Source organism: Salvelinus namaycush, chromosome 9, assembly GCF_016432855.1.
Source record: "Salvelinus namaycush isolate Seneca chromosome 9, SaNama_1.0, whole genome shotgun sequence".
Taxonomy (NCBI): domain Eukaryota; kingdom Metazoa; phylum Chordata; class Actinopteri; order Salmoniformes; family Salmonidae; genus Salvelinus; species Salvelinus namaycush.
The window spans coordinates 35,454,635-35,470,925 of record NC_052315.1 but is presented as its reverse complement, the minus strand read 5'-3'; the positions used below and the strand labels follow the sequence as shown (position 1 = coordinate 35,470,925).

Below are 16,291 nucleotides of genomic sequence, written 5' to 3'. Positions count from 1 at the left end.
TGTGAAACTAAATGGAGAAATTCACAGTTAAACAAGTTATACAATATAGTGGTCCCTCAGGACACAATATGAGGATTATAAAACTAGAATGTCCTGTTGTAAATTTGCTGGCAAAAAAAAAGGTACAAACAAACTGTTTTCCAGTACACCACAACTTCTCCTTCAGGGGAAAAATAGAAAGGTTTTTTATAACGATTGTGTGGATGGTTGAGAGTCAGACTCCCCTGGGTGAGAGGTGTTAGAACCAAACAACCCACTCCCCCTTTAAAGCATGTTTTCCAGACCCTGTATCAACTCAGGGAATCTTAGAGAGAATGGTCAAACAATGTCTTAATGAGGTACAGGCTCTTGAAACAGAAACAAAAATGACCTGACGTTATCTGTGTTTGACACTGTGTAGGAAATCCAGCCCAGATGTGTGGGACTCTAAGTCCTCGCTTTCTCATTTTAAAAAAATCAGGCAACTGACCAATGAATAAGTGGAGAACTTTTACAAGGAGGAACAAGAAGTTATCAGTTCCAGTATGTACAGAGGGTTGACTGAGGCTGGAGAAGATGTGAACTAATTAGTGTTCAAGTGTGTAAGTGTGTGTGTGTGTGTGTGTAGTAAATTAGTTGACAGATAAAACAACACCTCACGGCACAAAGTGGACTGTGAAGAGACACACACAAACACACACATACACACTGTAATACTTTAATACTGTTGTATTGTAGTATTGTAAAATGTATGTTGTAGATGTGTGAGGATATAGTAATGATGTAATGTCTTGTATGATGTGTTGTTTTGTTTATGATGTAGGATTAAAACAGAAATGTATCCTGCTCGGACTCCAGGAAGAGTAACTGCTGATGGGGATCCTAATAAATACAAATACAAAAAAGCTCCTGTCCTTCTTCTATCTAGTCAGAACACAGCTGACCAGCTGACCAGTCTCAACTACAGTTTCTAGACTAAACATAACCTCATGGTAATGACAGGTGACTTGTCATGCCTAATACTGCATTACATTACTGTGTTTACGCTATCAGACCCACATGCCAAGTGCTGCATTACAGGGGACTAGAATGGCGTCGCAGACAGATGAGACTCTGGTTGGTCTGCGAAGAAAACTTAAGCATAGAGCCAACACAACTGCCACATCTCGCTCCAGAGTTGGAGTGGCCTACCAGGAATTATGGCATTACAGGGAAGTGGCATGGCATCGCAGACAGATATGTGAATCCAGCTCAGTTAGGAATAGGGCAGTCACACACAGACAAACATACAGGCCCAACGACAGTCACTTCTCTGCCTAGAGTGGATGGTGACGGTGAGGCCTGCCGGGAGGCCTGATCTAGTAGTCCAGTCTAGGTAGCAAAGCCTCACTGATAGTAAGATGTTTATTTTTGCCGGTTTAAGGAAAAACTATAGTGCTGCTTAGTGCTTACACAACCCAGGACAGAGAGTAGGCCAAGACAGGTTACCGTGGGAATTCAAAACACTGCGTTCAGAAAGAGGGCACCCTGAGGATGAAAACCCCCCTCCCGACCAAACATGGCTAAGGACACAGCAGAGGGTGTTAATGGCCTGGGTCTAAAATAAATATGAAGGAAATTGGCTGTGCAGTGTAGTGCCATCGTTCTGGGTAAAAGTTGCCCTTAGGCACATATCTAGGATTTTAAAAATTCACTCACCCAAATCCTAACCTGAGCCATTGGGGTGGGTGCCTAGTCATGTGTATCGGGGGCAACTTCATTCTTCGACTACGTAGGCACTGTGGATTTATACCAGTGGCACATTCCAAAGGCGTAAAACTTTGCTCTTTCCATGAATAGAATGCATACAATTGGCCCATAATCCTTATCTCTAACTAAGACAATTCATTACCCATACACTGTATTTAGCAACCACAAACCCCCTTGGATAAATATGTGATGATAAATTCTTGCCTGTTATTCCACTCAAGCCAGAGAGAACTGAGGCTCAGAGACAGAGAGATATCAGATATGTCTGAACAGTAATGCAACAAACATAAAGCCACAGCCCAGGGCCCGACGACTTTGTGCTTCAAATGCATATTTGGACCTGTCTCATCTGTCATTCGCATGCGTGTCGGCCCTATTAACAGGACGCATGGGGAAATGGATGCCAAAGCAACCATCACACACATGCATATTCACTGCAGTGATATACAAGAAGAGAAAACAATGTGTGCTTATCATTACAGCATGGAATAAGAATGCGTTGCAAATGGTCCTCATTAGATGTTTTGATTTGGTTAAAGACAATGTGGAAAATAATAATAGGATTACAATATGCTGTATAAATGCCTTTCGTTTTTAAAGCTTCACGTGCCTTGTGCCTTTTATGACCGATTTAGCTCTGTACCTGTTAACTCTTTTGGTGACATGCTGAAGCGGCCAAAGACTGCTATAATCCCCCAATTATCTCTTTCTCTCTCTTTCCTCCCCTCTCTTTCTTTACCTCTCTCACTCCCTCTTTCTTCATCTCATCCTTTCCTGTCTCACTCACAGACATGGATACCCCCTTGAAGTGGACGCCCAATTTTTAATCCCTCACTCCCATTCCTTTTCTCTCTCTCTCCTCTAAATCCTTCTCACACAAGCAAACACCACTTTCAAGAAGTCCCTCAGCCCCCTCCTCTTTCTTCCCCTTCTTTTCTCCCTCCCACTCTCTGTCACAGCTTCCCACACACCGAGGTGGGTCTTTGGCATCCTCATGCACCCTCTCTCGCCCTCTCTTCTCTCAGAATTCTTATAGCTCAGGATAGCGATGAGGTTAGCTGTGCTCTGCGTGTGCGGGACCCTGCTGGCCTTCTCCACGCCCCCTGGGAACTATGCAAACCTCAGCAAGGGAGACTTTAATTGGGGTACAGAATCTGTGAGCTGCTTGGTAACTATAAAGCCTGCAGGGAAGTGTGGGGGAGAGGGGATGGACGAGGACGCATGCCCCTACCGAGTGACCTTGCCACCGCTGGACGTCATGCTGCCCCGGCAGCTCAGGGAATTGGAGAGGACTGTGAAGGAGGTACAGAGGCTAAAGGAGACCGTGGAGCAGCTGAAGAGAGCCTGCATGGAGTGCAGGATAAGCCAGATGGAGCGGGAGAGAGAGAGGCTGGGGGACAGAGAGAGGGAGAAAGAAGAGAAGGAGAAGGTGAGATTGGGAGAGAGGGAGAAGGATAAAGAGGGGAAGAAGGAGTGGGAGAAGAAGACAGAGAGACAGGGAGACAGAGAAAGGAAGATGGAGATGGACAAGGAGGGAGAGGGGGCAAGAGGCAGGGAGAGAACAATTGTGGAAGAGAGAGAGGGAGTGGAGGAGAGGGCCAGGGAGATTGAGAGCAATATTGTTGAGATAAGAAAGAGAGAACGGGAGAAAGAGTGGGAGACAGAGTGGGTGAGGGAAAAGGAGAGAGAAAGAGGGGGAAACAGGGAATGGGGGATAGAGAGGGAGAAAAAAATAGAGAATGAGACCAAGAGAGAGGAAGAGGAGGGAAGGGAGACAGAGATGGAGAAGGATAACATTTTAGAAGGGGAAAGGGGGAGAGGGGGAGAGATAGAGAAAAACAGGGGGAGTGAAAATGAAAGAGAGAGGTTATGGGAAATGAAGGTGGAAACCGAGGAGAGTCAGGGGGATAAGGTAAGGGAGAAGGATCTGGAGCGTGAGAGTAGAGAGAAAGAAGAGAGAGAGTGGGGAAATAGGGAACAGATCGAGGAGAAGGGACAACATCAGGTGGAGATAGAGAGGGAGGGGAAGATAGAGAAAGATAGTGAAAAAAAGAAAGAGAAGGAGAGGCAGAGCCAACATTCTTGGCAAGGGAAGAAGACCCAGGGAGAGAAAGAATGGCAGAAGAAGAAAGAGAGAGAGACACAGACCCCGAGCCACAGACAGACAGTAGAAAAGAAAGAGAATCAGAGAGAGGAGACAGTAAAGAAGGTAGAGAAAGAGGTAGATAAAAGAGTCCAAAAAGTGCAGAGACACAGCATAGTGGTGACGACAGATGGGTCAAGTGATAATCAGGACATAGCCTCAACTAGCCCAAGCACTGGTTTGACACAGGGCTCAATCCCCATACCTCACTCCTCAGGACCAGACCAAACATCCACCTCCATCTCAGGCCCTGCCACCAATCCCAGCCCAGGATCTAGATCAGACGCTGCCGGTGGATATATTCCAAGTCCTTCCTCCAGCTCAACCTCTAGCCCAAGATTTTCTTCCATCTCCAGCACAAGGAAATCAATTCTTAACACAAGCTCAAGTCAAAGGACCATCTCCTCTTTACCTCGCCAAGGAGCCACCAGGTCTGACCCCATCACAACCCCAAGTTCAGGCACCAGCTACAGGACTGATAGAACCATCCCAAGTATCAAAACAAGCTCAAACCAAACAACCATCAGCTCATCAAAAAGGATTATTAGCCCAAGAAACAGACCTTCCCAGAAGCACAAGCCCAAACAAACTATCCAGGCCATCAGACCTGGCCTTAAGCCCATACCACCCATCCTGACTAGCTCCTCCAGCCTCAGCTCACGGACCACCACCACCAGCTCCAGCACTGCACGGACAATGACTGACAAAAACCCAGGACCCAGCCCAACAATTACCAGGTCATGGTGGAACCCAAGGCCAAGCACAAAGCCAAAATCTGGGCCACAGCCCAGACCAGGCCTAAAGCCCAGTCACAGCATAAAGCCTAAAGATGTACGAAAACCTAAACCAGGCGAAAAGCCATTCTCAGGCCTAAGACCTAAACCTGGACCAAAACCAAAGCATGTCCTAAAGCCCAGGCGACCCAGCCCAACCAGCTCCTCCAGCTTCAATCATAAGACTGCTTCCAGAACTGGCTCAACTTCAACCACCAACACTAGCCTTAGCCCTGGAATCAGCTTTACAAGACCCAGTCTACAGACCACTAAGACAAGTACCAACCAAAGCAGCACCACACTGGGACACTCTTCAGCCACCACCACTAGTCCTAGCTCAAGGATTACCAGCCCAAGCTTCAAGATGACTAGTTCCAGGCCTGGGGCAAGCAGTAGCAATAGCCCAACTCCAGGAACTTCAACCACTGCTCAATCTAGCCCTAGGGCCACCAGTCCAAGCGCCAGAATTGGGTCCTTATCGACCCCCAGACCCGGTCTAAAGCCAAAACCAGGTGCAAAGCCTATTCCAGGCCCCAGAACCAAACCTGGACCAAAACCAAAGCTCATACCATCCAGCTCTGTCCCAGAGATCACTCCCAGACCTGGCTCAACTCCAGACAACGGCACAAGCCTCAGCCCAAATATCACCAGTCCAGGATCCTATATTACCAGCTCCAGCCAAAGGATTAGTAATACACGCCATAGTCTAGGGAGTCTTAACAGCACAACGCCAAAACACTCTCCAGCAACCACCACTAGCCCAACGACTTCCAGTTCATGTATCCAGACTAGCTCTTCCAGCTCAAGTTCAACTCCAGCAATTACAACCATCACTAGCAGCAGCCCAGGAACCAGCTTCACTAGCCTCATCTCAAGGACCACCAGTACCAGCTCCAGCCCTAAGATGACATCTGCCCAAAACCTTGAACACAGCACAATGACTACCAGACCTAGGATTAAGCCCAGACCTGGCCTAAAGCCCAAACCAGGAGCAAAACCCATTCCAGGCACCAGACCCAAACCTGGACCAACACCAAAGTCTGTCCTAAAGCCCAGACGACCCAGCTCATCAAGCTCTAGCCCAAAGACCTATCCAAGAACTGGCTCAACTTCAACCACCACCACTAGCCTTGGCCCTGGGATCAGCTGTACAATACCCAGTCTACAGACCACTAAGACAAGTACCAGCATAAGCAGCACCACACCGGGACACTCTTCAGTATCCACCACAAGGCTTAGTCCAAAGACTTCCAGTTCAAGCATCCCGACCAGCTCTTCCAGCTCAAATTCAACTCCAGCAACTACAACCACCACAAGCCGCAGCCCAATGACCACCAGTGCCAGTCCCAGCCACGAGACAACATCTGCCCAAAACCCTGAACCCAACACAGTGACTACCAAACCTTGGATTAAGCCCAGACCAGGCCTACAGCCCAGACTAAAGCCTAAACCAGGCACAAAACCCATTCCAGGCCAGAGACACAAACCTGGACAAAAACCAAAGCATGTCCTAAAGCCCAGACCACCCAGCCCAACCAGCTCCTCCAGCTTCAACCCTAAGACCACTTCCAGAACTGGCTCAACTTCAACCACCACCACTAGCCTTAGCCCTGGAATCAGCTTTACAAGACCCAGTCTACAGACCACTAAGACATGTAGCAACCAAAGCAGCACCACACTGGGACACTCTTCAGCCACCACAACTAGTCCGAGCTCAAAGATTACCAGCCCAAGCTACAGGACAACTAGTTCCAGCCCTGGGGCCAGCAGTACCAGTAGCCCAACTCCAGGAACTTCAACCCCTGCTAGATCTAGCCCTAGGACCACCAGTCCAAGTGCCAGAATTGGGTTATTGTGGACCCATAGACCTGGCCTAAAGCCAAAACCAGGTGCAAAGCCTATTCCAGGCCCCAGAACAAAACCTGGACCCAAACCAAAGCCTGTCCTAAAGCCCACAACATCAAGCCCAGCTGGCTTTTCCAGCTCTGTCCCAGAGATCACTCCCAGACCTGGCTCAACTCCAGACAACAGCACAAGCCTCAGCCCAAATACCACCAGACCAGGATCCTTTACTACCAGCTCCAGCCCAAGGATTAGTAATACAAGCCCCAGTCTAGGCAGTCTTAGAAGTACAATGGCAAGGCACTCTCCTGCAACCACCACTAGCTCTCGCCCAAATATTTCCAGTTCAAGCATCCCAACTAGCTCTTCCAGCTCAAGTTCAACTACTGCAACAACAACCACCACTAGCCGCAGCCCAGGAACCAGCTTCACTAGCCTCAGCTCAAGGACCACCAGTACCAGTACCAACCCTGAGACGACATCTGCTCAAAAACCTGAACCGAGCACAATGACTACCAGACCTAGGATTAAGCCCAGACCTGGCATGAAGCCCAAACCAGGCACAAAACCCAAACCAGTTACAAAACCCATTCCAGGCCCCAGACTCAAACCTGGACTAAAACCAAAGCCTGTCCAAAAGCCCAGACCACCCAGCCCAACCAGCTCCTCCAGCTTCAACCCTAAGACCACTTCCAGAACTGGCTCAACTTCAACCATCACCACTAGCCTTAGCCCTGGAATCAGCTTTACAAGACCCAGTCTACAGATCACTAAGTCAAGTACCAACCAAAGCAGCACCACACTGGGACACTCTTCAGCCACCACCACTAGTCCTAGCTCAAAGATTACCAGCCCAAGCTTCAAGACAACTAGTTCCGGCCATGGGGTCAGCAGTACCAGTAGCCCAACTCCAGGAACTTCAACCACCGCGAGATCTAGCCCTAGGACCACCAGTCCAAGCACAAAAATTGGGTCCTTGTGGACCCATAGACCTGGCCTAAAGCCAAAACCAGGTGCAAAGCCTATTCCAGGCCCCAGAACAAAACCTAGCCCAAAACCAAAGCCTGTCCAAAATCCCACACCATCAAGGAAAACTGTCTCTTCCAGCTCTGACCCAGAGATCACTTCCATACCTGGTTCAACTCCAGACAACAGCACAAGCCTCAGCCCAAGTACCACCACTCCAGGTTCCTGCACTACCAGCTCCAGCCCAGGGATTAATAATACAAGCCCCAGCCTAGGCAGTCTTAACAGCACAACGACAAGACACTCTCCAGCAACCACCACTAGCCCAAAGACTTCCAGTTCAAGCATCCCAACCAGCTCTGCCAGCTCAAGTTCAACTCCAGCAATTACAACCACCACTAGTCGCAGCCCAGGAACCAGCTTCCCTATCCTCAGCTCAAGAACCACCAGTACCAGCTCCAAGATGACATCTGCCCAAAACCCTGAACCCAGCACAATGACTACTAAACCTAGGATTAAGCCCAGACCTGGCATAAAGCCCAAAACAGGAGCAAAACACATTCCAGGCCCCAGACCCAAACCTGGACCAACACCAAAGGCTGTCCTAAAGCCCAGACCACCCAGCCCAACCAGCTCATCAAGCTCAATCCCAATGACCTATCCAAGAACTGGCTCAACTCCAGACAACAGCACAAGCCTCAGCCCAAATACCACCAGACCAGGATCCTTTACTACCAGCTCCAGCCCAAGGATTAGTAATACAAGCCCCAGCCTAGGCAGTCTTAACAGCACAACGACAAGACACTCTCCAGCAACAACCACTAGCCCAAAGACTTCCAGTTCAAGCGTCCCAACCAGCTCTTCCAGCTCAAGTTCAAATCCAGCAACTACAACCACCCCTAGCCGCAGCCCAAGGACCAGATTCACTAGCCTCAGCTCAAGGACCACCAGTACCAGCCCTGAGACGACATCTGCCCAAAACCCTGAACCCAACACAATGACTACCACACCTAGGATTAAGCCCAGACCTGGCCTACACCCCAAACCTGGCCAAAAGCCCAAACCAGGCACAAAACCCATTCCAGGCCCCAGACCAAAACCTGTACCAAAATCAAAGCCTGTCCTAAAGCCCAGACCACTCAGCCCAACAAGCTCCTCCAGCTCTAGCCCAAAGACCTATCACAGAACTGGCTCAACTTCAACAACCACTACTTGGCATAGCCCTGGGATCAGCTTTACAAGACCCAATCTACAGACAACTAAGAAAGGTACCAGCCGAAGCAACACCACACCGGGATACTCTTCAGCCAGCACCAATAGTCCAAGCTCAAAGATTACTAGCACAAGCTACAAGACTGCTAGTTCCAGCCCTGGGGACAGCATTAGCAGTAGCTCAACTACAGGAACTACAACCACCACTAGACCTAGCACAAGGACCACCAGTCCAAGCTCCAGAATTGGGTTCCGGTGGACCCCCAGACCCAGTCTAAAGGCAAAACCAGGTGCAAGGCCTATTCCAGGCCCCAGACCCAAACCTGGACCAAAATCAAAGCCTGTCCTAAAGCCCACACCATCAAGCTCAACTGGCTCTTCCCTAGCCGTCCCAGAGACAACTTCCATAACTGGCTCAACTCTAGACACCAGCACAAACCTCAGCCCAAATATCAACAGTCCAGGCTCCTTTACTACCAATTCCAGCCCAGGGATCAGCTCAAGGACCAGCTTCACTAACCTCAGCTCAAGGACCACCAGTACCAGCTCCAGCCCTGAGACGACATCTGCCCAAAACCCTGAACCCAGCACAATGACTACCAGACCTAGGATTAAGCCCAGACCTGGCCTAAAGCCAAAACCAGGTGCAAAACCCAGCCAAAGTAGCACCACACTGGGACACTCTTCAGCCACCACCACCAAGCCTAGCACAACGATTACCGGCCCAAGCTATAGGACGACTAGTTCCAGCCCTAGGGCCAGCAGTAGCAGTGGCCCAACTCTAAGAAATTCAACCACTGCTAGATCTAGCCCAAGGACCACCAGTTCAAGTGCCAGAATTGGGTCCTTGTGGACCCCCACACCCAGCTTAAAGCTAAAACCAGGTGCAAAGCCTATTCCAGGCCACAGACAAAAACCTGGACCGAAATCAAAGCCTGTCTTAAAGCCCACGCCATCAAGTTCAACTCCAGCAACTACAATTACCACTAGCCGCAGCTCAGGGACCAGCTTCACTAGCCTTAGCTCAAGGACCAAAAGTACCAGCTCTAGCCCTGAGATTACATCTGCCCAAAACCTTGAACACATCACAATGACTACCAGACCTAGGATAAAGCCCAGACCTGGCCTAAAGCCGAAAGCAGGTGCAAAACCCATTCCAGGCCCTAGACCCAAACCTGGACCAAAACCAAAGCCTGTCTTGAAGCCCAGACCACTCAAACCAACCAGCTCATCTAGCTCTAACCCAAATACCTATCCAAGAACTGTCTCAACTTCAACCACCACCACAAGCTTTAGCCCTGAGATCAGCTTTACAAGACCAAGTCAACAGACCACTAAGAAAAGTACCAGCAAAAGCAGCACCACACCGGGATACTCTCCAGTAACCATCACTAGCGCTATCCCAAAGACTTCCAGTTCAAGCATCCCAACCAGCTCTTCTAGCTCAAGTTCAACTCAAGAAGCAACAACCACCACTAGCCACAGCCCAAGGACCAGCTTCACTAGCCTCAGCTCAAGGACCACCAGTACCAGCTCCAGCCCTGAGACAATGTCTGTCCAAAACCCTGAAACAAACACAACAACTGCCAGACTTAGGATCAAGCCCACACCTGGCCTACAGTCTCGACTTAACCTACAGCCCAAACCTGGCCTGAAGTCTAAACCTGGTCTAAAGAACAAACCAGGTGCAAAGCCTATTCCAGGCCTAAGGCCTAAACCTGGACCACAATCAAAGCCCATCCTAAAGCCCAGACCACCCAGCCCAACCAGCCTCAACCCTAAGACCAGTAACATAACTCTGACCACTAGCCTCAGCCCTGGGATCACAAGCCACAGTTGGCAGACTACGCGGACAAGTACCAGCCAAAGTAGCACCACACCAGGCTCCTCTCCAGGCACTACCACAAAGATTACTAACCCAAGCTACAATACCACTAGTTCCAGCCCTGGGGTCAGCATCAGCAGTAGCAGTAGTGGTAGCCCCACTCCAGGAACTACAACCACTGCTAGACCTAGCTCAAGGACCACCCATCCAAGCTCCAGAACTAGGTTCTGGTTGACTCCCAGACCTGGCTTACAGCCTAAACCAGGCTTAAGGCCTATTCCAGGACCCATACCCAAACCTGGACCAAAGCTCACACCTGACTTAAAGCCCAGACCACCCAATACAACCAGCTCCCCAAGCTCCATCTCAAAGACCACTCCCAGACCTGGCTCAACTCCAGACATACCCACTAGCCTCAGCCCAAAGACCACAAGTCCAAACTCCAGGACTACCAGCTCCAGCCTTGGGATTAGCTTTACAACCCCCAGTTCAGGCAGTCTCAGCAGAACCACATCAAGTCACTCTCCAGCAACCACAACCACCACTAGCTCTAGCCCAAAGATCACCAGTTCAAGCATCCGGACAGGCTCTTCCAGCTCAAGAAGCATCACACTAAGCCCAACTCCAGCAACCAAAACCACCACTAGCCCCAGCTCAAGCACCAGCTTCACTAGCCTCAGCTCAAGGACCACCAGTACCAGCATCAGTCCTGAGTCAAAGTCTGCCCAACGTCCTGAACCCAGTTCAACAACCCCCAGATTTAGCATTAAGCCCAAACCTGGCCTAAAACCCAAACCAGACCAAAAGCACAAACCAGGCCGGAGGCTTATTCCAAGTTCAAAGCCTAAACCTGGATCAAAGCTTAAACCAGTCTTAAAGCCCAGACCACCCAGCCCGACTAGCTTCTCCAGTTCAGGACCAAAGACCACACTCAAACCCGGCTCAACTTCAACCACCACCACTAGCCTTAGCCCTGGGGCCAGAACCAGCAGTAGTCCCACTCCAGCAACTACAACCACCACCAATCCAATTATCAAGGCCAGCTCCTCCGCCACTAACCCCAGCCCATCAACCAGCTTTACTAGACTCAGCTCGCTGAGCATCAGCGCCAGCTCCGGCCATGCGACAAAGTCTGACCAAAATCCTAGACCCAGCCCAACGATCACCAGGTCCAAGTGGATCCCCAGACTTAGCACAAAGCCAGAATCTGGGCCACAGCCCAGACCAGGCCTACAGTCCAGACCCAGCCTAAAGCCTAAAGATGACCTAAGGCCTGAAACTGAACCAAATCCCAAACCAGTCCCAAGGCCTATTCCAGGCCTAAGACCCAAACCAAGACCAAAACCAAAGTCTGTCCTAAAGCCCAGACCACCCAATCCTACTAGTTCTTCCAGCCCCAAAATCACTCCCAGGCCTGACCCATCTCTTACCACTATCCATAGCCCAAGCTCCAATACTACCAGTTCAAGCTTCAGGACTACCAGCTTCAGCCCGGAGATCAGCATTACCAGCCCCACTCTACGTAACACCAGGACCAGTACTAGTCTAAACAGCACCACCAGTAGCCCTGGCCCAACGACCACCAGTCCAAGCATCCGGAATGGCCCTTCCAGCTCAAGCCGAAGCAGTACAACACTGAGCTCATTTTCAGCAACCAGAATCACCACTAATCCTAACCCAAAGGTCACTAGTCCAGGATCCAGGATGAACTACAGAACCTTCAGGCTCAGCATCGGGACCAGCACCAGCGGTAGCCCAACTCCAGAACCCACAACCACCACTAACACTAGCTCAAAGATCACCAGTTCAAGAATTTGGACCAACTCTTCCAGCTCAAGCAGCAAAACAATCAGTCCAACTCCAGCAACCACAACCTCCATAAGTTCCAGTTCAAGGACCACCAGTATCAGCATCAGTCCTGAGACAAAGTCTGCCCAAAAGCTAGAACCCAGCACAACAACTACCAGACCTGGCCTAAAGCTTAAACCTGAACGTAAGCCTAAACCTGGCACAAAGCCCAAACCAGACCCAAGACCTATTCCAGACCGAACACCTAAACCTGGACCAAGACCAAAGCCTGTGCTGAAGCCCAGACCTGCTCCAAAGCCTTGGCCCAAAACCACCACCCAAGGTCCAAGGACCACTTCCTCCACACCTAGCCCCAAGACATCCAATAGCCAAAGGACTATGACTGACCCCAGCCCACAAACGGCCACAAGCCCTGGCTCAAGAACTACAAGACCTAACCAACAAACTATCCTCAGCTCTAGCTCAAAAATAATCTCTAGCACTAGCTGGAAAATATCCACTAGCCCTGTCACAATGACCACTACTATCGCCAGTCTAAAAAAGACCAGCTCAAGGCAACAATTTAGCACAAGGCCTAGCCCCAAAACTACCACTACTAGTCCCATTCCATTGGCCAACTCTATCCATAGCCCTACAACCCCCAGCCCCGACTCCCCTACCCCCAGCCCCATACCGGAGTCTTCCACCCCCAGTGTGAGAGAACTGCGTGTGAAGACCAGCCAGGTATCTGCTAGTCTGAATGACACAAAGGATACAAGCGGAGGGCCAAAGGTCTCTCGAGGAGGGCATCCAAAGGTCCGTCCTGGGCTAAACCTGCTCACAGAGAAGGACCAGGTAGGCAGCAAGACTAACAGGACGGAGAACCAGCCTCAAAGCCCTGCACAGATTTCACCAGGAGGTAAGATAAATCAATTATATTTTACTTTACATGCTATTGTCTGCTATTTAAATGGAATTATGATAATTACATTGTAATTGATAATTACATAAAGTTTAGTTTGAGCTTTCTTACGGGTTCACTGAATCAAGCCGTGTTATGTATTATTTGGTACCAGGTAGATAGCTACCAAATGTGTTGAATTTTTCAAAGCAAGATCCAGAAAGGCTATTCACTGTTATTAAGTTATTAAGATGCCATTTTTTTGGTAAACTTAATAGAATCGGGCTATACAAATACGGCACTACAAATTCTGACTACAGCCTACACAGATGTAGGATCTTCATTTGAGCCAGTTTGCTACAGCAGGAAAATAATCCTGCAGCAACAGGAAATTTGTATTATTATGTGGATTATAATTAATGGGCATTTTTGTAGAAGTTAATACATTTTTCATAATGGAAAATCAAGTATGACACGTCTAAGTGGAAATTACAAAAAGAAGCCTTTTTGAACCTCAAATACACTACAAGTTTTAAATGTCCTGCATTTCAGAAAAGACATCCTGCAACAGATTGATCAAATTAAGATCCCACATAAGTACAAAAACCCTATTCCTTTCCCCATTGGTTAAGATAAATTATAAACTTCTATTGAAACAGTGTAGCCTAGGTTATGGCAGATAACAGTGGAAATTGTGACTGGAAAATATATTGTTGTGAGTGGAACAATGTTGTTCTGGATTTTTTTTTTATATTGTTCAATCAACTTTATATCAGTGTGATATCATCTCCATTATAAATTATGAGGATTGTAACTCTGAAGTCCAAGCGACCTAAGGTGATGTTTAATGAGCCTATTATAATGTGGTGGAGGTTTGAGATCATCATCTTTGTAACAGATGTTGTGTGGTTTGTGGTTATTCTCTGTTAAATTAAGAATTTATATATGTGAGCATGTGCATGTCTGTGTGGCTTAAATAGGGATCAAGGTGCAACTGTGCAGAGCATGCTTTTAGGTCATAGTCAGCTTAAACACACATTGTTATTGATGAGTGGCACATATATCAAATAACAAATTAAGTGTCACACAAAGCTATTGCTAGCTTTTATTAATGTACAAGGCCACTTTAAGCCAAGCACCTAAATGTCTTACCGACTTAACTCTAATTGACATTTAACTGAAATCTGTTTCAGGGACATTTTCTTTAACATAAAAAGACTTCAAATTTATGGTAACCGATAAATACTAGCTATTTCAGCATGATACAATCATATTCTAATCTTGTGTGTATAGTATCAAATGTGTGAAATATTGTATTTTGTTTGCAAAAAATAAAATAACCTTAATTTAACCAGTTTAGTTTCTGTAGGCCTACAGTAAGAACATGTATATTTGTGTTATGCTGCAAGGCACCTTTTCTTCAACAAGGATTACAGACTACTCCAATCTAATTTTCTCATTCCACTATCCTTCCACTCAACAGTTACCATGGCACCCAGAGACTGCTCTGACCACATGGCCAGGGGGGAGAGGAAGAGCAGAGTCTACCAAGTGACCCCTGACCCTAAGAACGGAACCATTGCAGTGTTCTGTGACATGGAGTCTCATGGCGGAGGGTGGACCGTCATTCAGCTCCGTCAGGATGGCAGTGTGGACTTCAACCGGACCTGGGCTGAATACCGGACGGGCTTCGGTGACCTGATGGTTGGGGAGTTCTGGCTGGGCAACGACCACATCCACCTGCTGACCCGAAACAGGGTGATGGTCCTTAGGGTGGAGCTGGAGGACTTTAACGGCATGATGGAGTACGCAGAGTACAGGCTCTTCCGTGTGGCTGGCGAGCGGCTACGCTACCGCCTGTCTGTGGGTGGGTACTCGGGCACGGCAGGAGATGCACTTCAATTTAGCAAGAGTTACGACCACAACAACCGGTTCTTTACGACTCCTGACAGGGACTATGACCGCTACCCTTCAGGGAACTGTGGGGCCTACTACAGCTCAGGTTGGTGGTTTGACGCCTGCATGGCTTCCAACCTCAACGGGAGATATTATGTGGGAAAATACAAAGGGGTGCGGAACGGGATCTACTGGGGGACGTGGCATAACATATCCACAGAGTACTACCCGACTAATGACAGACAATCTTTCAAGACTGTCAGAATGATGATCAGGCCAAGGGGCTATGCAAAGTGATCTACGGCTGGCTCCTCGGTTGGAGTTCTCAGTTGTTGCAATTCTCAAATAGGGGGGCCGGGGACCCCTATGAGGCCTCCGAGATTTTTCAATGGGTCCATGACAAAAGCAGGAAAAAGCAGATAAAATGCTCAATGTTAAAAATAAGATTTTTTTAGGGAGGAGCACTGTTTGATACGCAAATGGAAACATTCAGATTGTACTGCTGTTTCATATTTTGGGGGTTTATAATGCCTTTTGTTTAACAAGCAATTTTAATATATTCCATCATTTTATTTACTCTTTCAAATATTAAATCTCTGATTCAGGCAGGTCAACAACACCTAAATCTTCTTAATTTCTTGATTAGTATTAGTGGGCCTCGGAAAAGCCTGCTCTGTTGGTAAAATACTGCCACTTAGTGGTCTGAAACGAAACACCATGGTTTATGGTTTCAAATGGAACACTCAAACTGTGGAAAATATGTTCAGAGTTCCTGAAGTAATTTATAAGATGTCTTCTTATTATCTATGTAAGGTTACAGTGTGAAAGAATTGTTGGAAAACGGTTTCATAGAAGTCTTTCTCCTGTGACGAGAAAGAGAAATACTCTTTGAGGAGGGTAATGAAGAGATGGACAAAATCTCTTAAATTGTACTGGAATGATTGACTGACGATTGATTGTTGTAATGTTTTTTTATTCTCAGTATTTTTTACGGAAAAAATTTAACGAGGTCAATAAAACAGAACTTAATTCCTTTGTTGATGTGTTCAGTCTCACCATGGTGTTGACTATACATATATAACTTGTAGACTTTCTATGCAAACCTCTCAGCTAGCACGTAAAGACTCTCCCTCCACAGGTATGTATCCAAATATCCTCTTTGCAATGGCCTTTGTCACGTAAAGTATTAAGAGCATAATTTACCGTCTACAACGTAA

General features: G+C 48.0%; 1 protein-coding gene across 1 annotated transcript; it reads left to right on the top strand.

Moving 5' to 3' along the window:
- Positions 1 to 2,776: 2,776 nt before the first annotated feature.
- Positions 2,777 to 15,428, top strand: LOC120053264 (fibroleukin-like). Its single transcript, XM_039000406.1, has 4 exons — positions 2,777 to 3,081; positions 8,019 to 8,207; positions 12,928 to 13,196; positions 14,662 to 15,428. Exons 1-4 carry the CDS (start codon positions 2,777 to 2,779, stop codon positions 15,369 to 15,371), a joined length of 1,473 nt encoding a protein of 490 aa, XP_038856334.1. The 3' UTR covers positions 15,372 to 15,428.
- Positions 15,429 to 16,291: the final 863 nt, after the last annotated feature.